This window comes from Ambystoma mexicanum, chromosome 5p (assembly GCF_040938575.1).
Source record: "Ambystoma mexicanum isolate Mex_15411 chromosome 5p, UKY_AmexF1_1, whole genome shotgun sequence".
In the NCBI taxonomy this organism is placed as follows: domain Eukaryota; kingdom Metazoa; phylum Chordata; class Amphibia; order Caudata; family Ambystomatidae; genus Ambystoma; species Ambystoma mexicanum.
This window is the reverse complement of record NC_090930.1, coordinates 300,075,802-300,100,998: the sequence shown is the minus strand read 5'-3', so window position 1 is coordinate 300,100,998 and position 25,197 is coordinate 300,075,802. Positions and strand designations below refer to the sequence as shown.

The 25,197-nt window shown below is 47.6% G+C and overlaps 1 protein-coding gene across 3 annotated transcripts in view; it reads left to right on the top strand.

Annotated features, from left to right (window-relative positions):
• Positions 1–25,197, top strand: part of PASD1 (PAS domain containing repressor 1) — a 622,352-nt gene that overhangs the window by 481,822 nt on the left and 115,333 nt on the right. For all 3 annotated transcript variants that reach the window (XM_069612735.1, XM_069612734.1, XM_069612736.1), the window contains one exon: positions 10,029–10,135. In XM_069612735.1, the coding sequence (XP_069468836.1) occupies positions 10,029–10,135 (107 nt within the window). The remainder of the gene's footprint in view (positions 1–10,028; positions 10,136–25,197) is intronic.

The window sequence follows — 25,197 nt, the reverse complement described above, 5'->3', positions numbered from 1 at the left end:
CTCGCTAGACACAGTATTCAGCCTGCTACTTTGCCTGGTGTCTTCACCCCTGTAAGGAAGGAGAGGCTGGGCGGTGGAAAAAAACGACATCTGCATGAAACTAATTACCAACGTTGCCCATGGTAAAATGAACATTCACTGGTCCATGTAAAATATGGTGAACAGACGTCCCTATTTTCCCGGGACAGTCCGGGGAAATCACCCGGGGTCCCGGGAGTTTTTTGATTTTAGAAACCCCGTCCCGGGATTCCAAGGGTGGGTGGCTACGGTCCCGGTTTTTGCCGGGACGCGATTTCGAAATCCCAAAATCGAGTCCCGGTTCAACTCTTCCTGGCCGAATGGGAGTGTGAAATGCTTTTCATGCCCCATTTCCTCCCCCTTCTCCTCCCAGGAGCTCCAATGAGAGGAGTGTGGCTGTGAGCACACACCTTACCCGTTCCCGCAACAGGCTAGCTACATAGAAGTAGGACTAAAGTTGTATTTGTTGTATTTGTATTTACTTTAGTCCTACTTCTATTTCTGTGACCTGGTCCGTTTTTTTTTCGTTTTTTTTTTTTTAAATCTGGTCACCCTGATGTAAAATGCATTAATAGTGATAGCCCATGTGGCACTCCCACATATTTCAAGGTAAGCCTACGCGGTGCCAGTTTGGGTAAGCTAGCAGGTGCCGCTCCCTTTCAGATGTCAGCCTTGGGCCACTGGTCCGGCTTGGGGTGTGTGCACAGTCCCCACTGTTTGAACCATAGGTTTAGCTAGAATGGGAACCTAGGTCTTTTGACAGCACAGCATTGCATGGTGTTAGTGCTAAGCGGCCACTGTCTATGAGCAAAAAACCATCATCTACACCTTTTGCCTTTGTCCTTCCATGGAGCTACTATAAGAGCTGAACACCCTGGCATATCTAACATGCCACAGGCTTATTGTGACATAAAACACTGCCTGTTTACTAGACATGCAGCTTATTGATTACTGGCAGAACAAAACACCGAGGCAGCAACCTTATGTGGAGAAACAGCACATAATAGAAGATTTGATCATGAAAAGTCAAGTTGTTGCTTAAATATGTGAGCTAGGTTCGAGGAATTGTTTTTGTTTCAAAAAGTTGCCAAGTGGCCTGGCAAAGGCTTAATAAATAGGAAAGGGGACGATTTATTGTTGTCATCCTCAGAAATGCATTTCCTAAGTATCCAACGATCGCCTGGATGGCGGCCGTGCATTTATGTTCAAAATGTGTGATGGAAATAGACACTTCCATGGATGGGATTAAAAGAAATGAGAGGAACAAAACCAAGCCATGTGCTATTGTATAAACACAAAAAAATACTTTAGGAGAGTGTGATGTTGTGATGTTAAAACATGCCTGAATATGACAGGATAAGTAATGTGTGCGCATTGCGTCACCACCTGACTGCAATCATTTTATTTTTGTTTTGTGTGTGAATGGGTTTACAAACCCATACAGAAGAGAATTCTTCACGCATTGCACACAATCAAAATAAATACAGCATGACAGTAGAAAGAGGACATCAACAATAATAACAATACTCAATACTCATTTCTTTTTTTTTAATGCATCTATATGGATAACACAATATGTCCTTAAAACAAGTCTATATAAAGGACACCTCTGTGATAAGATGAACCTTTAATACAGGCCCGTAACTGTCAATCTGATGGGGCTATCGTGCACCCACCCTATCGGTTTATGAACTGAGATACCCACTAGCAGATGTGTGATAAATGGAAGGACTGACCATTCATTACAAAAAACGTGGCAGAAGGTTTCCCCCGACATTAAAAAAAGGTTTTTGAAAAGTGGAAAAAACAGAATCGAAGTTTGGGAATTCGACCCAAAAAAAAAGTTGTTTTCGTCCTTGGCGTTTTTTTAGTTGCTATTTTAATGTAGATCCGTTTCAATAGTCTTATTTTTGCAAAGATGCACTTTTGCAGGGTCAGTGATGGGGGATGGAAAGAGAGAAAAGGCCGGCCACAATAGTAAACCGTTCCCACGCCCTTACACTAACATTGCTGTAAACATGTGCAAAATAAGAGTATGGTGTACAAAAAACACTGCATAGATGTGGACAAACTGTCCTCCAAAATAGCAATGAACCATGCACAGTGTAATTGCTAAATAACACTGCAAACTCTGCAGTGTGTGTGATCCTGGCTTCAGTGCACACGATCACACAGAATGTCTGTCTTAAACACTACCTGAGATGCAGTCATTCCTGGCTACAAAACTGTATATCTATCGCAGTCCCAGACTTTATCACTCCCATTCGCGTGGAGCCCGATTGCCTGCATCACGGGTGCACAACATACGTCCCACGGGGTCAAATGACGCTCCCCCTCCCCCCAGGACGTCAATGATGGCCCTCTAAGTCACCTGAGTTTAATGATGAAGTGTTGCCTGTCCTAAAATCAATGTTTGTCTTTGCATTCTGGCACCTATTTAAAACATGATTTAAGTCTCATAATACAAATACAATTGGTATTGCAGTGTATCACACAGTTTACATTTAAAAATAGAACAATAAATAAAAATTGCCCTTCAAAACCCATGTTTTATGGGGGTTATTTTAACTCAAATGTGCACACGGACACCTTCCTTTACCATCTGCCGATCCCCGGAGACAGTCCGGCCACTGTCTGACGCATCTGTGGTGCATCCGGCCTGCCAGAGAAATCAGTTGTGCACCACTCACTCCTTAAAAAGAGAAAGCGCTGTGGCGGCAAGGCGGGGAGGAAAGGGGAATTATGAATGGGTCACGGTTGATTTTGATGTACTATTGAGTCTGTGTGCATTATCATGTTGTATTAGGCTTGTTCGAATTTGTAATAAGATGTGAGTACAATGTTTTTATTAAAAATATAATTAAAAAGAGAAAGCGTAAACGTAAACGTAAACAACAGATTCTTTGCATGCACGATCCGCTACCTTACTTGGATGGTCAAGCAGTAGCAAGTAAGTGCGGGCTGATGTCAGGAGTGGGATTATTTTTCAATTAGACATTGCAGCAGGGCTCCTGGTCATCTGTGTGCTCTTTGAACCATACTGGCATCATCTTTTGTGTTCTGAAACATTGTTCATAGGCTGCACTTTAAACAGGGGCTCGGTCAACAAATTTGTCGATTGGTGTAGAAAAATATCACATAGCCATGAGGAAAGCATGTAGTGTCTCCTACTTTAAATCAAACAGGGAAAGCTCTTTGAATCGAGACCCGATGTGACCGTCCTGAGACATCACATCAAATTGCCTTCTGCCAGTGATTAGTAACTAATTACTTTTTCGGATCCTGTGATCAGTCATCTTTGGCTGATTAGCCTAAAAAGCGAGATCCTCCTTGCAGACTGTAGCCGATTAAGCAGAGCGGCTTCTGCACTTTGTACAATGAGTGATTCAGTGAACACATCAACAAAAGCAGCTTTAGTAACCTTCCAAATGAGCATCCTTTGAAGTAGTCTTGTTACAGGTCAGTGGTGCTCTCCCCGTGATGGCTGTAGAAGAGGGTCAATGTTTCCGGGGAACCTGCATCACTAGCTGGCTTTGCAGGGAAAACTAATGCATGTGTCTGCTGAGGGCCTTAACCACTGTTAAGGTTCGGTGTTTCTCTCCTAACATTCTGCATCACTGCTCAGTGTCCCCTTAAGCTAGCATGTCACTAGGTCAATGCAAGCTTCTGGGCATCTTCTCCATTTGTTTTCTTTTGTTATTAATCTCTTTTTGTGATTTAATAAATATTATAATGTAATTACAGCTCTTGGGGGGAAGGCTGTCACAGGTGTTAGCAGCGACACCTGAGTTAAGATATGATTGGTTATTTATAATGCGCTTAAACACCCAGAGGTTTCTAAGCGCGGACCCGGGGATCGAATCTGTGTTGCTCCGTGTCATCTTACTTCCAAACCAAGCACGTTGACCCTGAGCTATCCTCCCCACACACAGGTCATGGGCCCAAGGTAAAGCCAAGGGCGGATAACGAAGTAAAGAGACGATGGCACCTATTAGATCCCACTCCTGAAGTGCTATAACACCATTGCATAAGGTGAAGATCCAGCGATCTTCAAGCGCCACGATGCCTTAGGGCTGCTGCGTGCTTTACAAATGCGAATAAAATAAATAAATAAATAAAAAGGAGAGGGATTCTGTGTAGGACTTGGTCTTTGCTAGCATGGGCTGTAGGACCTAGTCACCTATAGAAATGGGTCCCACCGCACATCCGACATGATGTGAAAAGTCAAATGCCATTCACATTGATCCAGAGCTCAGCAATCAGGCAGGCATCTGTTCAGGTGATGCTCACACGTCTGAAGTAGAACGATCAATGTGTTGCAGGTGCAGGATGGCGATGGGAATCCTCATAAACTGCAGGTGGCTTTAGAAGGTCCTTAAGAGACAGTCTGGATAAGGGGCACAGCCTTGTCAGCACCTTTTAGTTTTTCTTCTACTGTCCATCATCATTATAAATAGGGGATTGCTGTGATTCTTAAGCCCCTAACGGCAGATCTTCGTTGGTGCCCCGGATGCATGTTCCCCGAATATATGTGGGATGCTGAGGCCCACCCGATGAATCCCTCACACCGATGCTGACTCCACTCAGCCCTTTCTCTCAATCAAGTTTCCCTGATTTGGCTCTTTATCTTGTCAATTCTGCTCTCCCGTGCCATTGGTCCATAATGGAGGGGCGTGCTTCCCCAAAACCACTTTTCTCTGACATACAGCCTGCACGACCCTTGGCCCCCATCTACCCGCTCTCCGCACCTTTCCTTTCATCACTCATTGGCATTTCTCCCCCAAAATCCTGCACGTCTTTGCCCCCCATGCTCAAAAAAACTCATGGCATTTACTCTCCTCACAGTCATTAAGATCACGTCACACACACGCCCGCCCATGCTGCACACTGACCCGGAAACAAACGTGTGCTGCTGTTGAAACAGACGATGGTCGTGGAGATCAGCAGGTGCCGCAGCAGTCATCAGAGTTAGGGGTCGCATATCGAAGGCTCAGCGAGGCAGTCACTGCCTAAGGTAGGTGAACCCGTAACTGCAGCAATCGGGAATTCTCTAATCCTCAGGGTCAGAGAATGTGTCAAGGATTAGATGACACACTCTTGAGTGCTGATCCACTAGGATAGCTGCAGCTTAAACTTCCTGCCTCGCAAAGTACAGAAAATGTGGGGCAGGTGGGAAGCAGGATCCTACATTTTACGACCATGTTTCAGTCTCCCAACCTGATTAGCCAAAGTTCCTCCAAGAAAGAAGGGGAAGAGGCTGTTTCATGGATCCACCAGGGATAAACTGCACAACGACTCGTCTGATTCCCATACTGCTTTCATTACAATGCAACCCTGATACTAATGCTCACTAACACCAACCAAGAACAAAGTCACTCTGAAGGCATGACTCTAGCCGCTCTGAATGCATGACAATAGTCACTCTGAAGGCATGACTCTAGCCGCTCTGAATGCATGACAATAGTCACTCTGAAGGCATGACTCTAGCCGCTCTGAATGCATGACAATAGTCACTCTGAAGGCATGACTCTAGCCGCTCTGAATGCATGACTCCAGCCGTTCTAAATACATGACTATAGTCACTCTGAAAGCATGACTCTAGCTTATTTGAATGCATGACAATAGTCGATCCGAAGGCATGACTCTAGCCACTCCGAATGCATGACTCTAGCCACTCTGAATGCATGACTCTAGCCACTCTGAATGCATGACTCTAGCCACTCTGAATGCATGACACTAGCCGCTCTGAATGCATGAGTCTAGTCACTCTAAATGCATGACTCTAGCCACTCGGAATGCATGACTCTAGCCACTCCAAATGCATGACTCTAACCACTCTGAATGCATTAGTCTAGTCACTCTGAATGCATGACTCTAGCCACTCTTAATGCATGAGTCTAGTCACTCTGAAGGCATGACTCTAGCCACTCTGAATGCATGACTCTAGCCGTTCTAAATACATGACTATAGTCACTCCGAATGCATGACTCTACCCACTCTGAATGCATGACTCTAACCGTTCTAAATACATGACTATAGTCACTCCGAATGCATGACTCTAGCCCCTCCGCATGCATGACTCTAGTCACTCTGAATGCATGACTCTAGTCACTCTGAATACATGACTGTAGCCACTCTGAATGAATTACTCTAGCCACTCTAGCCATTCTGAATGCATGACTCTAGCCGCTCTACATGCATGACTATAGTCACTCTGAATGCATGACCGTAGCCACCTTGAGTGTACGACCCTAGTTACTCTGAATGCATGACTCTAGCCACTCTGAATGCATGACTCTAGCCGTTCTAAATACATGACTATAGTCACTCCACATGCATGACTCTAGCCACTCCGAATGCATGACTCTAGTCACTCTGAATACATGACTGTAGCCACTCTGAATGAATGACTCTAGCCGCTCTAGCCACTCTGACTGCATGACTCTAGCCACTCTGAATGCATGACTCTAGCCGTTCTAAATACATGACTATAGTCACTCCGAATGCATGACTCTAGCCACTCTGAATGCATGACTCTAGCCACTCTGAATGCATGACTCTAGCCACTCTAAATGCATGACTCTAGCCACTCTGAATGCATGACACTATCCGCTCTGAATGCATGAGTCTAGTCACTCTAAATGCATGGCTCTAGCCGCTCTAAATGCATGACTCTAGCTGCTCTGAATGCATGACTCTAGTCACTCTGAATACATGACTGTAGCCAGTCTGAATGAATGATTCTAGCTGCTCTAGCCACTCTTAATGCATCACTCTAGCCGCTCTGCATGCATGACCATAGTCACTCTGAATGCATGACCGTAGCCACCTTGAGTGTACGACCCTAGTTACTCTGAATGCATGACCGTAGCCACCTTGAGTGTATGACCCTAGTTACTCTGAATGCATGACCGTAGCCACCTTGAGTGTACGACCATAGTTACTCTGAATGCATGACCTTAGCCACCTTCAGTGTATGACCCTAGTTACTCTGAATGCATGACCATAGCCACCTTGAGTGTATGACCCTAGTTACTCTGAATGCATGACTATAGTCACTCTGAATGTATGACTCTAGTCTCTCTGAATGCATGACTATAGTCACTCTGAATGCATGACTCTAGCCGCTCTGAATACATGACTACTGTCACCCTGAATGCATGACCGTAGCCACCTTGAGTGTATGACCCTAGTTACTCTGAATGCATGACCGTAGCCACCTTGAGTGTATGACCCTAGTTACTCTGAATGCATGACCGTGGCCACCTTGAGTGTATGACCCTAGTTACTCTGAATGCATGACCGTGGCCACCTTGAGTGTATGACCCTAGTTACTCTGAATGCATGACCGTAGCCACCTTGAGTGTATGACCCTAGTTACTCTGAATGCATGACTGTAGCCACTCTGAATACATGACCCCCTCGCCCCCCAAAGGGTTCATTGCTCGTGATCGAAACTAGCTAAACTGAATGGACTAAGGAAACTGTTGAAGCAGGTAAGCCACACCTATTCATTACAAGGCTCCCCGCCCCTCACGCAGCGTTCAGCAACGATGGCAACAGTCTTTTGCTTCATTTGTCCATGGACACTGGCAATAAAAGTGTCTCAAATGGTGCTCACAGCATCCCAGTGGAACGGATACCTGAATGAAAGCACGGCATGTGAGGTGGGCTTCTCCCCAAACGATCTTCCCCCTTCCCACAGCATTGACCCCTCTGCCGTGCATTCTATAAAATGAAACCCCGCCCCCTGCCTGCATCATTACACTGTGAAAGCCAAGGATGCAGCCAAGTACTTCTGTTTAATCAACACACAAAGGAGGCAGGCCTTGGCCTGTGGAAAGCGAGTTTGTTAAGATCCCTACTGGTCTTTTTTCCAGAACGTTCTATTATGATTGTCACCCGTGAAGCGGCATTGGCCTAGATACCTTGCTGCCCCTGAAGCAGACTTTGCGCATGTCTGAGGCCTAAGTGCCAAGGACGAGTATTCTCGTCCTTTTTGCATAGACTTGCATAATTGCCTGGCAGTTAAGGGGTTAAACCAGACCAGTATATCCCAAAGCACAGTGGCTTAGTCTTTCATTTTAGACAGAAACTTTTTACCCAGGACTAGAATCCTTCCTGAGGCCAAAAGCAGGGTGCACGAAAACTGAAAGACATGTACATTCCGGAGGTAATGGAATCGATGGCGCTTGAAGGGTACCCTCCCTATTACAGGATTAGAGTTAAGGGGACTTTATGACTATTTATTTTCCTGTGTACCTATCCGAGTACTTTATATGACTTCTTTCCCAGGTGGTTGCCAATCAGGCGTCTTTTATGATTGCCACACTAATGAGTAGCATTCAATCACACTTGACGGTGGAGTGGCGAGTGGGAAAACCACCTCCAGCTTTTGTCATCCCATCGGGTGCCCTTTCCGTTGCCAATGCTGTGCCTGTGTGCACGCAGCCACCAGATTTGTTAGGGTACTGCTGTATTTTTTATTTATTTATTGTGCATTTGTAAGGCGCTTATACATCAAGAAATTGTATTTGAAAGCACCCACAGGGCAAAAGGGGTGGGAACATCGGAAGAAAGGCAAACAGAAACGATTGAACAGGAAGGGGCGGTCCTATGGGAAGAAAGGCAAATAGAAACGAAAGAACAGGAAGGGGCGGTCCTACTGGGCCCTGTGAGCATTCAGAACGTGCAAGTGCAGAGAGAGAAGGGACAGGGAAGGACGTCATTGCTAGATACCGCATTTGCATGCCTGTTTTTCGCATCTGTGAGTGCCAAGGACAAAGCATAAGTATTCTTTTCAGACACTGTCCAAGGTCATGCGCCTGCAAGTTACCCACTTGGGCAGGGTGCCCAATAGATGCATGCCAGGCAGCATGGTCGACTTCATGTAGGTTTGGCTACACGTTCGGCCTGCAGTTATTGTGCACCCTGCACAGTCACCTAACTTGGCATGCAATGTAAAGATGGCCGACGTGGTTACTGCTCACTCATTTCCTGTACTTTCCTGTGCACTTACCCAGAGTCACTCTGGTCATCTGGGCTCATCCTGCTGGGAAACTAACCCAGCCTTGTTTCACGCACGCCCCAATGCACTTAGAAATGCACCCAGTATGGACTGTAAGCCAGAGGTCGATGTGGGTGGGATTGGTGTTCCCATACTTTTTATTTTTAAGTTTCGCTTTTCCTATACTTTTATTTTAAAAGGAAACCGTTCTGGAATGGTTTCGTTTTAAAATAAAAGTGTAGGAAGAAGGTGAAGCTTGCACTTCACTCCACTGCACTTTCCAATAAATAGCAGGTGTGTTTGTTTGGGGGTTTGGATTGTGTGTGGGAGGGGGTACAGGCATGGTGTATGTGGGGAGCGGGGCAGGCCATCAGGGAACATAGTTCCACTACTTCTTTTCGTACACTTCGGCCACTGCTGCAAGCACCTGCTGGTTTCTATATAGCAGGAATTCTAGCTGTGAAGCAGCAGAGCGTTGTGCCACAGGGGTTTATGGTAAGAGGGGGCAAAAATAATATTCATACACTTGGAGGGCTGGCCACTGGGAAGGACACACAGTGATCCTTGGGATGTGGCAATCGTGGATCACGATCAGTGGCGCTTCTTCGCTTGTTAATATCTGCCGATAGGTTCTAATGTGTGTGATTTCCCCCCGCAGCAAGCACTGCAAACTCCCGGGCCTGATGTGAGAGCTGGCACGGCGCTTGTAAGGGCAGAGGCCTGCTGTTTACAGGCTCATTTAGCATGCTATTTGCCCTGCCAGGGGCTCGTGTACCAACAAGCAGGTCTTGGCATCACGGATTGCTTTAAATTGCAGGATCTGCAGATGCGCGTGGATGGCTTTTCCAAAATCTGCGCAGTTATTATTACAGCAGTGTTATTTACAAATGTGTTTGGAGGCTGCGAAGGCTGTGTTTGATGTAGGCTTATCGTCATGTTCCACAATGTCACGGTAATTAGTGTCAGGCTGTCTGTTTACTAACATACCTCTGGTCTATTGCAGGGCCCCGCCCATCATTGGCTACTTGCCCTTCGAGGTTTTGGGGACATCCGGTTACGATTATTATCACGCCGATGATCTGGAGCTGCTTGCCAGGTGCCACGAACACTGTGAGTGCTTTTAAATAGCCCATTTCTAATGATGACACGTTTTTTGCATAGCGCTTTCCCTCGACGTCGTTTGCCCTGGTGTCAATAGCAGGCCTTTCTACAATATTGCCCAAAGTTGTGATACTCAGTGGCTCAACACCAGGGGGATGAAAACTGCCGTTAGCCCTGCCCTGACTCGGACCTACGAGCTTGGGGCTAGACACAGGCATACGCAGTCAGCGCTTTATTCACTGAGCTATCCAAACGTATTTATTAGGATGTTAGAGTAATCTGTAGTCAAGATGTGAAATTAATTTTGCAGGATAATAAACCATTATATTAATAAAGAACATTTTATTTGCTGGGGGCGGGGTGTTGTGGCCCACTCAATGGACATGCATAGACTGGTAACTTGTAACAGGGGCTTGTCTCACCTCCCTTTTCAACACCTGTCTATCGACATACACCTTTCCTTTTCCTTTTAAGCATGCTACTATCATCCCCATTCTCAAAAAACCTTATGCGAATCCCCATCTCGCATCCAATTATCGTCCCATCTCCCTCCTACCCTTCCTTTCTAAACTTCTCGAACGTATTGTCTACTCTCTACTCTCTTCCTTCATCTCCAACCTTTCTCTCCTCCCCCTACTCAATCCGGTTTCTGCCCTCAACACTCCACTGAAACTGCTCTCATCTCTGTTCTCAATTCTCTCCTTTCTGCACGCTACTCTAAGCACTCCTCCATTCTTATCCTCCATGACCTTTCTGCCGCCTTTCGATACTGTTGACCACCCTCTTCTCCTCAATTCTCTCTCCTCGTTTGGCCTTAAATACTCTGTCCTCAACTGGTTCTCCTCCTGTCTTTCTAAACGCACCTTTGCAGTTTCCCGGGGTGGCTGAACCTCCCCTACCTATCCTCTCAACCATGGCGTCCCCCAAGGTTCTGTCCTTGGCCCCTCCCTCTTCTCACTCTACACTTCTTTCTTAGCTCCTATTATCTCCTCCTTTGGTATCTCACATCATTTCTATGCAGATGATGCCCAGCTCTTCCTCTCCTTCTCCTCTTTCACTCCTGACATCCACCATAAGCTTTCTTCTTACCCCTCCGCTATTAAATCCTGGATGTCCTCTCACTTTCTCACTTTAAATGCTGACAAAACCGAAGTCCTATTCTTCCCTGCCAACACACTTCCTCCTCCCTCATCTCCTCCTTTCATTCTCTTCCCCCCCTCCCAACTCCCCTTCTCTCCTCATGCCTGTAACCTTGGTCTTCACATTGACTCCCATCTCCCTCTATCTCATCACATTTCTCTTACTGCCAGATCTTGCTGCTTTCACCTTTATAACATCCGTAAAATTCGACCCTTCCTAACCTTTCATGCGACTAAACTTTGAATCACCTCCCTCATCTTCTCCAGACTTTTCTACTGCTCCACTCTCTTCTTTTTCCTCCCCTCCACTGACCTCTCCCCCCTTAAATCTGTCTACCACGCTGCCATCCGCTCCCTCGGCCTTCTCTCACCTCAACACTCCATCTCCTCTTCTCTCACCTTACTAGTTTGGCTCTCATTTCACTACCAGCTCAAATTTAATTTCCTCTGTATAATCTTTAAATCCCTCTATGGTCTTGCCCCTTCTTACCTATCCTCCCTTCTCACATTCTGTACTCCTTCCCATTCACTCGGGTCTACTGATCTTTTCCTACTCTCTCCTCCTCCACCCTGCACCCCTTCCCGCTTCCGCTCTTTCCAACTACTTGCTCCTTTCCACTGGAACCGCCTCCCTCTCACCATCTGCTCTATTCCCTCCTACCCTACTTTCTGCACTTCTCTAAAATCTTATCTCTTCCACTCACCTCCCTAGCACCTTTTTGCTTTTTCTTTCACTTCTGTCTCTACCACTATCCACACCTCCTTCTCCTTCTCTCACTTTGGTCCCTCTCCACTCATGCTTAACCTCACTACTAATGTAAATAGTTCCTTATACTGTTTTCTGGTTTTGATTCAATTTATTAAGTAATGCTTGTTGTATTCTGCTTGTTTCTTTTGTAAAGCGCGTTGGCGTAAAGCGCTATATAAAATTTAATAAATACTAAATACCAAATTGCCAACTTGCATATAAACAGATATGGTCTCTTACTGTCCTTTGTGCTGGTACGTAGTCCTCTGAGTGTGATGGAGCCTGCTGTAGAGATGGGCCAGCTGCAGGCTAATGCTGGCCCAGTGTCAGGAGGAGCGGTGGGGCATCTTTCCCGCTCCCCAAGCTCAGAATGGCGCTTTGCGGGAAGTCACTGCCTCTCGCCGTGTTGGGTCTTCTTGCCAGAGGTGGGGCACGACTTCTCGCAAGCTTATAACTCTACACAGGGTTTTGTAGAATAGTTAAACTTCTGTCTATCCATCTGAGAGCGTTGTGGAATAAGGTGGGGCATGGTAATCAACCCCACCAACCGCCTCCAAATACGTCTGAAATAGGGGTTCCCACTGAAGCCATGGAATGACTGGCCTACCCGGGGCCTGTAAGAATGGCGCGGCGGGCATGGCTCCCTGCATCTTGGTGGTCGTGTGCTATCCATGAATCCTCATCACCAATTATGTTGTGGCCCACTCAATGAACATTCATAGACTGGTAACTTGTAACAGGGGCTTTATTGTCAACTTGCATATAAACAGATATTGGGCCTCATTACGAGTTTGGGGGTAGCCATGCCGTTAACAAGGCATAGCTACCTCCAAACCCGGGTCCGGCTCCGGATCCCGCAAAAGGGGACTTACCGGGCCAATCTGACCTTGGAGGGCCCCGGAATGCCCTTTCGCGGGACCCAGAGCCGGTACGTCCCCATTCCCATCTGAGCCCCCATAGGGCTCAATGGGAATGGGGAGGATGGTAGCAACGGTACCGTTCATAACGGTACCGTTGCTACCATCCTGGTCTGCTCGCGGGTGCCGCTCTGCACGCCTGGACCAGGCGTCCAGAGCGGCACCCGCGAGCAAACTCGTAATGTTGCTGCATGGCAACAACGGCGCAGGTAGCACTACCGGCGCCGTTGTTGCCTTACCGCAACAGTCGTAATTAGGCCCATTGTCTCTTACTCTCCTTTGTGCTCGTAAGTAGTCCTCTAAGTGTGATGGAGCCTGGTGTACAGCCTGGTGTACAGATGGGCCAGCTGCAGGCTAATCCTGTCAGGAGGAGCACCGGGGCTGCAGTGGCATCTTTCCCGCTCCCTGCGTTCTTAATTGCGCTTCACAGGAAGTCACTGCCACTCGCTGTGTCGCGTCTTCTGACAAGAGGTCGGGCACGACTTCTCGCCAGCTAACAACTCTACATACCTCCTTTTGTTGAGCAAGAAGGAGCTATTCGATCCATATTCTGCAAAATGTCCAGGTCTTATCCTTTCTCTTTGCGGGCGAGTTCCTCCTACCTCTCCCTTACGTGGCAAGGCTTCCATCTCTGCTGTTCTCTCATGAAGTACTTCACCTCTCGTTGGACTGTTACCTTCCTGAGCTTGAATTCCTTCATACTTCTCTATCTCCTATTCAGCCCACTCTTCAACTAGTGACTTGTCACCTCCAGAACATCTCTCAACGCTATCATGTTCCTGAACCTTTGGACAGTGCGTTTCTGCTATTCTCTTTTCATATAGAGCTACACGTTCTAGGTTCCATCTCCTCCCATCTTGGGTGCGCACAGGATTGGTCCCTCGCTGATACACTCTCACTGGTCGATTAAACTTGGATCCCATCACAGGCTCTCTCTATGTGTCAGTTTAATTTTGATAATGTCACCCTCTTGGACGGTGCTTCGGTGTGGAGCTCTCCTACTGTTGTTCCACTTTTCATGCAATCTTTGTTTCTTCTCAATCGACAGACTAATTCCTCCATGTCCACTGTGTCATCTTCCTTTATTTTTGATAGCCATGGTGGGACTAAATTGGATGCTGCTCTGACGAGGCGTAACACCAATATGTTTGTGATCCCTTTGGGGGTAAGACGATGGGCCGCAGTGGCTTCCTAACTGTGCTATGAAGGTCGAATCCTGCTGCTGTCACTAGTTGCATGTTTGTGGGTTCCACCAGGCCATTTGCTTGGGGCTGACACAGGGCCGCCTTTATCTGGATATTATTTTCCTTCAGAAATGTTTCCATTATTCTTCAGAAAAGTTGGACCCCATTATCTGAGATCAATTCCTTTGATAACCCTTCTCTTTGGAAGATATTTTTGAGGAAGCGGATCACGGTTGTGTGGTGATGTCCGGGACAAACGCTACCTCCACCCACTTCGATAGGTAGTCTACCAACACAATCCCATGCTTGTGTTCGGGATTCATTAAATCTAATGGGCCTATAAAGTCCAGGTTTAATTTTTGCCACAACCCTTCCGGCACTTCCGTTGGGTGTAATGGAGCTTGCCTGACCTTCAGTCTTTTATCTCTGTTGAGGCATTCATGACATCTTTTGGTCATTGCTCCTATGTCCAGGTCCATGCCAGGCCACCAGTACGATTCTCTCACACGCCTCCTCGTCATATTGCTACCCAGGTGTCCTGCGTGGGCCCTGCACATAATGGTTGTCCTCAGTGTCAATGGTGGGATAGCTTGATCGCCTCTCATTAGCATCCCCTTGTGTTCAAAAATCTCATCACCTACCTTCCAATATGGACGCAGGCCTCCGGGGATAGTCTTCTCGTACGGCCAGCCTTTCCTGACCCATTCTGTGACTTGGATATCTTCAGCAGCCTTCTCCTTACAATGGTGCTCACTCATCTCTGGGAACTCCTTGCTCCTGAGGCCACCTAGCAATGCAACTACGCATTCATCTTTCAGAAAGATGGTCGCTGTGTCTTTTTGTTCGGGCAACCTGGACATGCAGTCCACCTGGGCATTTTTCCAACACGCGATACGCGGTATCTCATAAGTATATTCATGCAACTTTGCTGTGTTGCGGGCCAGGCGGGGAGTGGATGTTCGGGTACTTCCTGGACTCAGTATGTGCACTAGAGGCTTGTGGTCTGTTACAAACTGAAATTTCGTGGCCCACACATACATTCAAAGGTAGTCTACCGCCCAGGCACATGCCAGCATCTCCTTCTCTATGCTGAAGTAATTGCTTTCCGCTTGTGAAAGTGCTTTTGACGCGTATGCCTCTATGTGCTCCTCATCACCCTTCTTATGGGTTAACCTCACCCCCAAACCATATGAACTGGCATTGGTGGTGTTCACCGTTTTCCACGGTGGGTTAAATGGCTGGCAGCAGGGCGCATGCCTGATAACTTCCTTAACTGCTTCCCTCTCCATTGATAATCTGCTCCTTTCTTGAGTAGCTGCCTCATGGGGGCTGTGGTTTCTGAGAAGTAAGGCATGAATTTTGCATAGTACTTGGATAGGCCTAAAAACGACCTCAACTCCTCCTTACTGTTGGGAGAGGGTGCCTTCACTATGGCCAGCAACAGTTCCTTTTTCGGACTGATCCCTGACTTGGATATCGTGTAGCCCAGGTACTCCACTACTGCAGCCTGGAATATGCACTTGTTGTAGCGTAGCCGAACACCTGCTTCCTGCAACTTGGCTAGCACCTTGCGAAACACTTTGTCGCGCATCTCCTGCTCCTCAGCGTATATCAGGATGATGTCCTGAAAGTAGGACACGTTCCCTATGTTCTTCAATAAAGAGTCCATCATGCGTCGAAAAGCTGACATGGCCAAAGACAGGCCGAACAGCATTTATGTAAACTGGTATGTACCAAATGGAGGTATGGAAGCTGGAAGGGGTCTTTACCCTCGATGCAGACTGATCTGATGATAGGCGTCTCTCATGTTGAGCTTCGAAAAGACTTTGGCCTCTTTCCTTAGCAAAATTAGTTAATTGATGCTTGCTAAGGGATAGCTGTTCGATACCACTTCAAGATTTAGACTACGAAGGTCGATGCAAATTCGTAGATCCCCTGTGTTTTTCTTTTATGAAGACCATCGTGCTGAGCCATTCAGACAACTCTACTGGTTCCTTCCTTCCTTCCTTCCTTCCTTCCTTCCTTCCTTCCTTCCTTCCTTCCTTCCTTCCTTCCTTCCTTCCTTCCTTCCTTCCTTCCTTCCTTCCTTCCTTCCTTCCTTCCTTCCTTCCTTCCTTCCTTCCTTCCTTCCTTCCTCCCTCATCTTGGCGAGCTTCATCTGCATTGCACTTCTAGCAGCTGCTGGTACCTTGTGCTTTAATGGCATGGCTCCCTGTTTCAATTTGATTTTGTGTACGTAGTTCCTGATTTTCCCAGGTGTGTCGGAGAATAGTTCTGGAAATTCCTCTTTGGTGATCGACGCTCATCCTCTGGCCGTGGACAAAACCTGTCCCTCCACACTGGGATCCAGTCTGATTTGCAGCTTGGCTTGGTCATCCCATCCCAATACAGCTGAGCCTCTTTCTGCAAAGTATACCTTGGTCTTTGTAACTCTTCCTTTGAACTCTACGGTTGCTCGGATGTATCCCAGTAATTTTACTGTGGCCCCATCAAAGACTGTGGGGGTGTGCTTGGTTATGCAAACTTCCACTTTCTCTTTGCTGACCATTCGTTTGTGCGTGTCTAATGGCAATATGGTGAGGTCTGAGCCGTAATCTGCCATCACTCTTGTCTCACGTCCATCCTCCTCTATGGGGCAGTGGGGCTTTTCTCTGCGAGCTGTGACACTGTTGACCATGATGATGGTGGGACATCCCTCTTCTTTAGAGGAGGCCTCATCCCAGACCTTATCATTCTGCACCACCGTCACTGCTTTCTTACCTCGCCATGTGCAAACCGAGGAAAAATGTCCAAGCATTCTGCATTTGGAGCACTCCCTGTTCCGTGCAGGGCAATCTCTGCTATTCGCCAAGTGGGTGGTGCTAGCGCACCTATGGCACTTAAGTGGCTCATGTGTTCCTGTGGTATCTTCCTTGGTTTCGCGTTGCCATGTATCTCACCTTCCTTTGTAGTGTACAACATGCACCTCGGGTACTGAGACACTACCAGCCCATTCCTTGTGCCAGCGGGATGTTTCCTCTACCTCTCTTGGAATCTGGATGGCTTTATCTAGTTAAAGCTCCTTTTCAAGGATGAATTTGTCCTGCATCTTGCGATTGTTGGTGTGCACGATGAGCATGTCGCAAATCCTGTCTTCCGACGTGCCGCCAAATGCTCACATCGCTGCCAATTCTCTTAGCTTCACTACATAGTCATCAACTGGTTCCGCCGACTCCTGTTTTCTGCTATAGAACCTAATCCTATGTAGGACTATGTTCTCTTTGGATGAAAAGCTTTTCGCTATCCTCTGCACTGATTCTTTATACGCATCGTCATCATCCCCTTCCGCAGCTTCTAGATTCAGGCCAGCAAAAGACCTCTGGCCCTCGACTCCTAATGCATTGAGGAGCATGGCCGCCTTCCATGCTGCATGGCAATCAGCCCCACCAACCGCCTCCAAATACATCTGAAACAGGGGCTCTCACTGAAGCCATGCCGGGGCCTGTAAGAATGGCGCGGGTGCCATGGCTCCCTGCATCTTGGTGGTCGTGTGCTATCCATGAATCCTCATCACCAATTATGTTGTGGCCCACTCCATGAACATGCATAGACTGGTAACTTGTAATGGGGGCCTTATTGCCAACTTGCATATAAACAGATATTGGGGCTGATTCATGGAATTTGTGCACCGAAAAATGGGGATTTGTGCGCCATTCTGCCCGCAAATCCCAGTTTTTCGGTGCACTAATTCCACGAATCAGCCCCTTTGTCTCTTACTGCCCTTTGTGCTGGTAAGTAGTCCTCTGAGTGGGATGGTGCCTGCTGTAGAGATGGGCCAGCTGCAGGCTAATGCTGGGCCGGTGTCAGAAAGAGCATGCAGTATCTTTTCTGCTCCCCATGCTCAGAATGGTGTTTCACGGGAAGTCGCTGCCACTCGCTGTGTCGTGTCTTCTCCCGAGAGGTTGGGCGCGACTTCTCAGGAGCTGACAACTCTACACAGTGTTTAGTAGAGTACTTCCATTTCTGTCTATCCATCTGAGAGCGTTGTGGGATGTGGTGGGGGTTTAAGGGTGTTCAAGGAGATCGGGGCGCTGTAGGCAGGCATGTGCGTGGGAGTGGAAGATCAGGGGATCAAGCCGGTCAGCGCCTATACAGAATATTTTGCAGCTGGTCGGGGAGGGGATCGGGATTTACCGGCTGTACGATTTATGAAACAAATGAGGATGTCCTTCTGTTTGGAAATTCTGTTATCTTCTAGTCTGAGGTGCAAAGGTTCGGGGTTCCAATAGATAGACCCGTGGGCCTATCTTGAAGTGAGGACCATGGCTGCTGCTGAGCAGGTAAATCTGCCTTTTAGGCAACAGTTGGTGGCAGTCGCGGCCATATGGAGGAGCAGGGCACATCTGCAAGGGATGGGGTGTACTGCACTCAACGTTAGCATTATGGTGCCAGGAAAAATAATGCCACAGTGATTGAAATAGTTGCTAATTTGGGTCTTGGGAATTGCATCCATCACTCCATGACGCCCACAAGGTTTCAGGGGCACTGCTACCTAAACCCTCTTTAGAGCACGCTTTCGCATCATAACGCAATCCGGTAACTGCAGCCCAGCACAGGAAGGAATTTGGGGATGTGTGGAGATAATTCGAGTTTTTCGGAGGAGCCCTGTCATCGCAGCACAAGTGGAAGCCCATGTGGAACCTGGCTGCGTAAGGAGGGCTGCCATGCGAGCACGCACCAGGGAGTGAACTCAGTTGGGAAGTACCTCACTTGATCCCATTCTCATGGGTGTTCTGAAAGGCACTCAGCTGTCTGCCATGCGAGCACGCACCAGGGAGTGAACTCAGTTGGGAAGGACCTCACTTGATCCCATTCTCATGGGTGTTCTGAAAGGCACTCAGCTGTCTGCCATGCGAGCACGCACCAGGGAGTGAACTCAGTTGGGAAGGACCTCACTTGATCCCATTCTCATGGGTGTTCTGAAAGGCACTCAGCTGTCTGCCATGCGAGCACGCACCAGGGAGTGAACTCAGTTGGGAAGGACCTCACTTGATCCCATTCTCATGGGTGTTCTGAAAGGCACTCAGCTATCTTCCAAGCGAGCACACACAAGGGGGTGAACTCAGTGGGAAGGACCTCACTTGATCCCATTCTCAAGGGTGTTCTGAAAGGCACTCAGCTGTCTGCCAAGCGAGCACACACAAGGGGGGTGAACTCAGTGGGAAGGACCTCACTTGAGCCCATTCTCAAGGGTGTTCTGAAAGGCACTCAGCTGTCTGCCAAGCGAGCACACACAAGGGGGGTGAACTCAGTTGGGAAGGACCTCACTTGAGCCCATTCTCAAGGGTGTTCTCAAAGCCACTTAGCTAGCTGCCAAGCGAGCACACATTGGAGGCTGGGGGAAGAGGCGGTAAGAACCCAGTTGGGAAGTACTTCACTTGAGCCCATTCTCAAGGGTGTTCTCAAAACCACTCAGCTATTTACCTATACAATTGTCAAATTGAATATTCAAAGGCAACAATGAGCTTTGGCTCGTCTCAGAGTCCCTCACAGAGCCCCAGGGCCCAGCGTCCAATCACAGTGCTTGTGGTGCACGGACTCTCACTCTGTTTACTGCAGCTTTCCGAACCTTGCCTTTGACTGAAATGTCAGTGTCTCATAGCGCTTGAAAGCAGCAGTTATCCAGCATGTTAGCACTGCATAAAACACCACAAGCAAACAGGTATACCCATTAGGTATAATGAAATTGCCAGAATCTCGGAAAATATGGGTGGTGATCCATATGACAGCAACATGGGCGGGTAGAATTTCTCCAACATTCAAAGGGTAGCCCAAGTTATTATTAATATTATTATTATGGTATGTATTGAGCATGGACCTAGCCTCGAGAACCAATGGAGCACTTTACAGAGGTGTACAACAATACACATACACAACAGAGCGCTTTACAGAGGTGTACAACAGTACAGATACACAACGGAGCGCTTTACAGAGGTGTAGAACAGTACACATACTCAACGGAGCGCTTTACAGAGGTGTACAACAGTACACATACTCAACGGAGCGCTTTACAGAGGTGTAGAACAGTACACATACTCAACGGAGCGCTTTACAGAGGTGTAGAACAGTACACATACTCAACGGAGCGCTTTACAGAGGTGTACAACAGTACACATACACAACGGAGCGCTTTACAGAGGTGTAGAACAGTACACATACTCAACGGAGCGCTTTACAGAGGTGTACAACAGTACAGATGCATAACAGAGCGTTTTTCAGAGGTAAACACAGGTATACAGTGGGGGATAGGATAGAGGGGCACAGAGGAGGGGTACAGCTGTGTGGGTGCAAGTGGCATGGCACAAAGCTTGAAACCTCGATATGAATACAGAAAGCCTTTGCTCCTCTTGCACAAGGACGGGCGCGTGTTTTATTAGCATTCTTTATTAAAAACTCGAGGCTGCTGCACAGGGAGCAGGGGAGTGTGTTTTCAGCGCCAAAGTTATTTCCTGGTCCTGGGGAATGTGCCGCTTGGGTAATGCAATCTGGAGCTACCAACACAAAAGCAACACGCATAGACGTTGCACAAGGAATGCATAATGGTTCAAAGGTAGGAGGTAGCATAGCGGCCTTACCTGTAAATGCAGTGCAGATGGAGCCTTTGAGAAAGCATGATTGCATGATGAACGCACACTTGTGCTAGCCAGGCCCAAAGCAATCATACAAGCAATACAAAACACTGGACATTTAAAAACGTGCACTGCTCCCAAACCAAGTGGAAACATTCCTAAGAAGCCTGCAAATAAAAACGCAGAACAGATGTGTGAGAAACCTGTTTTCCAAAGACTGCTACACTCTCCAAGCTCAAAAACATCCTTGGGCAAAGGGATATTGCCAAGTGGAACAATTCCCGTCTTCAGCCAATGTGATTGCCACAGAGGTACAACCAATGCAACCAATGGCAGCATGCTCGGGTCAGACCTGTGTGACTGTGTGTGTGTGTGTGTTAGTGAGTGTATGTAAGTGTGTGTGTATGTGTATGCATGCATGTATGTATGTGTGAATGCATGCATGTATGTATGTGTGAATGCATGCATGCATGTCTCTGCGTGCGTGTGAAAATCTGCATTACAATCAGAACGTCTAAGCAAATTGCTAACGAGATAATAGCGGGAAGAATATAGGTTGTATATCCACTCGTTTAGTTATTAAAGCCAAGACAACATTCGTGCCAGAATAATAAAAGATCTTTCATAACCGCATTTGTATAATCTTGCTGATAGCTCTTCTGTGGCATTGATTAGCAGTTTTATGCATATTATGCTATCTTGGATCTATTTATTATTGCATCTTGATTGGGTCAGAGGTGTGTGAGTGTGTGCGTGTGTGTGCGTATGCATGTGCGTGTGCGTGTGCGTGTGTGTGTGTGTGTCTGAGACAGAGGGCCCAATTCATGAAACTTTTGCACAGTTCAAAGTGACTTTGCACTGCTGAAAAGTGACTTTGCATTGCCGACACAAACCCTGATTCATCGAAGTGTGCAAAGTGTAGTTTTGTAGTGCAAAGACAGTGCAAGTGGTCATTTGTGCAGTACAAAATTACTTTGCACTGACTTTGCACTGCAAAAATATCGTTTGCACACTTCCATGTTTGCACACTTCCTTGGCACCCTTCTATCCCCCACATTCTCCTTCTTGCCCATAGCACCGGATAAGGCCTCTAAAGTTGTCCATTCTATGAAAGTCTCCTCCAAGCAGGTGCTCTCCTGCTCCTCCAGAACTATCAAAGACAATATTTCCTCTCTCCCTCCTGCCTTTGCTAACTTCTGTAAACACTCCTTTGCCACTGGCTCCTTCCCACTACCCTTCAAGCACTCCCTTGTGCACCCTCTCCTAAAAAGCCATCTGCCGACCCTTCCTGCCTGGCTAACTATTGCCTTATCTCCACTACCCCCTTCCTGGGCAAACTCTTGAAGAGGTTGGTCATCTCCCAACTGATCCACCACACTGGATCTGTTGGCTGCCTCCATGACCGCCAGTCTGGCTTCAGAGCATCCAGAGGCACGAAAACTGCTCTCCTGAACACCCGTGAAGACCTGCTCTCAAATCTTAATTCCTGCTCTCCTTCCATTCTCATTCGCCTCGATCTTTCCTCTGCCTTTGACACAGTCCATCATTCCATCCTCATAAAACAGCTCTGTGATACCCTAGGCATTATTGACCTGGCACTGGATTGACTGACTTCCTTCCTATCTAATCGACCTTCCCAGGTGCAACTGGGCCCTTTCCTCTCCTCCACCTCACTCTCTACCCGCTGCGTTCCTCAGGGCTCTATCCTATCGCCGTGGCTTTTCAACATATACCTTGCCCCACTGGCCCACTTGATCTCACCCTTCTCTCCTCACTTCCAGTGTTACGCTGATGACACACAGCTCTCCTTCAAGCTTCCGTCTACTACCTCCTCTTATTTCTCTCTCATTCCTTACTTTCTGACTGCTATGCAGGCACGGTGTACAGCCAACAATCCCTGTCTTAATGCCAGTAAAACCGAGATCATTCTCATTGGGACCTCTGCTCCCTGTTTCCCTCTCACTCTTTGGCCGCCCTCCTTGGTTAATCTCCCCTCATCTTGTAATGCCAAAAATCTTGGTGTCATCTTCGACTCCTCTCTCTCGTTTCTCCTCACATCACAGACCTTGCCAAGAACACCCACTTCACCTGCTCAGAGGCATTCTCCCCTTCCTCACCTCCCCCCAGAAACCCAATGTCTCTAGAGCTCTAGTCCTCTCCAAATTGAACTACTGCAACAACCTCTTCCTCAATCTCCCTCTTTCCTCCCTTCACCCCTTCAATTAATCCAGAATAGGACTGCAATACTTATCCTTGGCCTCAGAGACCGCATCTCCCCAGCCCTAAAACCTTTGAACTGGCTCCTGGTGGCTGCGAGGATCAAATTCAAAACACTCTGCATCATCCACAAGGCTTTCTGGGGAACCCTGCTATATCCAACTCTCTCCCTAAACACCTCCATGCTAGAGCCCTTCTGTCCTTTAACTCCAACTCTCTGCAGATAAGATGTTTTTTTCAAGAAGAGAGTGGGGGTATATCTCTGTCTTCGGCAAGTGCTTCCCTCTGGAATGGCCTCCCTACTCCTCTCAGACTTGAGCCGGACCTCCTTAAGTTCTTTGACTTTCTCAAGACCCTGCTTTTCTGTACTTCCTTCCCTTTCAACCTCCATTGCTAATGTCTCCATCTGCCGCTGTGACTGGTGGCTTGGTACCTTCTGAGTTCCCTTATGAGTCTTACAGGTCAACAGGCCCTCCTTGACCAGTCTATATCAGCACTCCCCAAACCAGCACTGCCCTCCCGGGCCCCATTCCCTGACTAGCCTACTAGCCTGGTGGCTTGGGCATCACTCTGGAGTCCACTCCCACACTTGCACTTAGACGGTGGACAACCTGAGTCACCCTCTGGCACCTACTCCCCACCCCCCAGGCTCCCCTCAGCACTTGCCTAGCCGCTGGACCCCAAGCCTCTGCATTGTATGCAGTTCTCCCACTCCTCCCTCGCCCCCTTTGCACTTCTCGTTGCTGCACTTGCATGATCCGAATGCCTCAAGGCCCTGTGGGACCGTTATTGTTTTATCTCCCCTGTTACCTCCCCCCTTGTTTGTCTTGTGGCGCCTGGAAACACCATTTGCTGTATAGGTGCCTTATAAATATTTAATTAATAAATAACATAACAATTGAATGTGCCATCACCAGAAATTAGCATATCAAGGTGCCCACTGAAAAAAAAGTGGTGGGACTCCGTCCACCCGCGTGTACCCTCAATTTGAGCCCTGCTGAAGAGCCCTGCTGCCTGTCAGTCCATTGTGTGGCAGCTTAGTGATGGATCACAAGGATGAGGAGTGGAGAATAGGGAGACAAATCAAGGTAGAGTGAGGAGATAGAGGAGAGACGACGAGGGCAGAGGAAGCAAGTCCAGATGAATAGAGAACAGAGGCAGGAAGGAGAGAGAGCCAAGAAGAAAATGGAGAGGAGGAGATACAAGAGCAAAGGAAGGAATGTAGGCTAGAATCAGAGAGAGAAAGTAGGCGAGGGAAAAAAGACGAGAGTGCGGGTGAGAGAGTGATTTAAAAAAAGCCAAAGTGTGTGGAGGTGAGGATGTGATTGGACAAAACCGAGTGTGAGCAGAGGCAAGGTGGAGAACAGAGAAAAGGAAAGAAAGCAGATGAAAGGAGAGAGAGAGAGCAACAATGGGAAGGTGGAGGGATAAAAGAAAGGAAAATAAACAAAACTGAACATCTGTGGAAGGAAAAGAAATGCAGAGATGGAAAGGATGGAGTGGCCGTTGGGAGCGTTCAGTGTGAAGGAGGATGGCAGCAAGTGAAAGGAGAGATGGAGATGAATGAATACTTGGAGGAAGCAGGGAGAAATGAAAAGGAAGCAGTGCCATGAGGGCGACATATAGGTAAGAGACAATTTAAGGCAGAGAAGAGGAAAGAAAAACAGGGATATCAAAGTAACACTTATACCTGAACTAGAGTGATAAAAGGAAGTTTTGCCCGTATATTGGCACTCAGATTGTGGAGGTGATGGAGTGAGTCAGCCCCGGGTCCAAGAAGGAAAACTCCTTAACCAGAATTAATAAATGTTATGCACGCTGATGACGTGGTGTAGGAGGGAATGCACTAGTGTTCTGGGGTTCTACCATTTCACAGAGTCTGATGCCTGGCCCCTGTCTGGTCGCCTAAGTGCACCAGGTTGGTGGTGCCTGGTAGCAGCAGATGAAAGAGAACTAACATGACATTGCGATCCACATGTCACCGGCCAAGAAAATCCATCAGTACCCAAAAAGGAAGTGGACTCAAGCAGTTTAAAAAAACAGGGAAATGTGAGTGGTTGATTTGCACAGGGCAACCGGGGTCTAATTTTGGGATAGGGCCAGAAAGAGGAACCCAGTCCTCTAGAAGGTTAGACTTCACGATTTAGGTGAAACCTGAAAACGATGTTGCTAAGATCTCCTCGTGTTAAGGTTTCTCCCTTGGTTCCTGTCACAGAAGATCTCATAAACACACCAACTCTCGAAGACAGGTCAAGGTG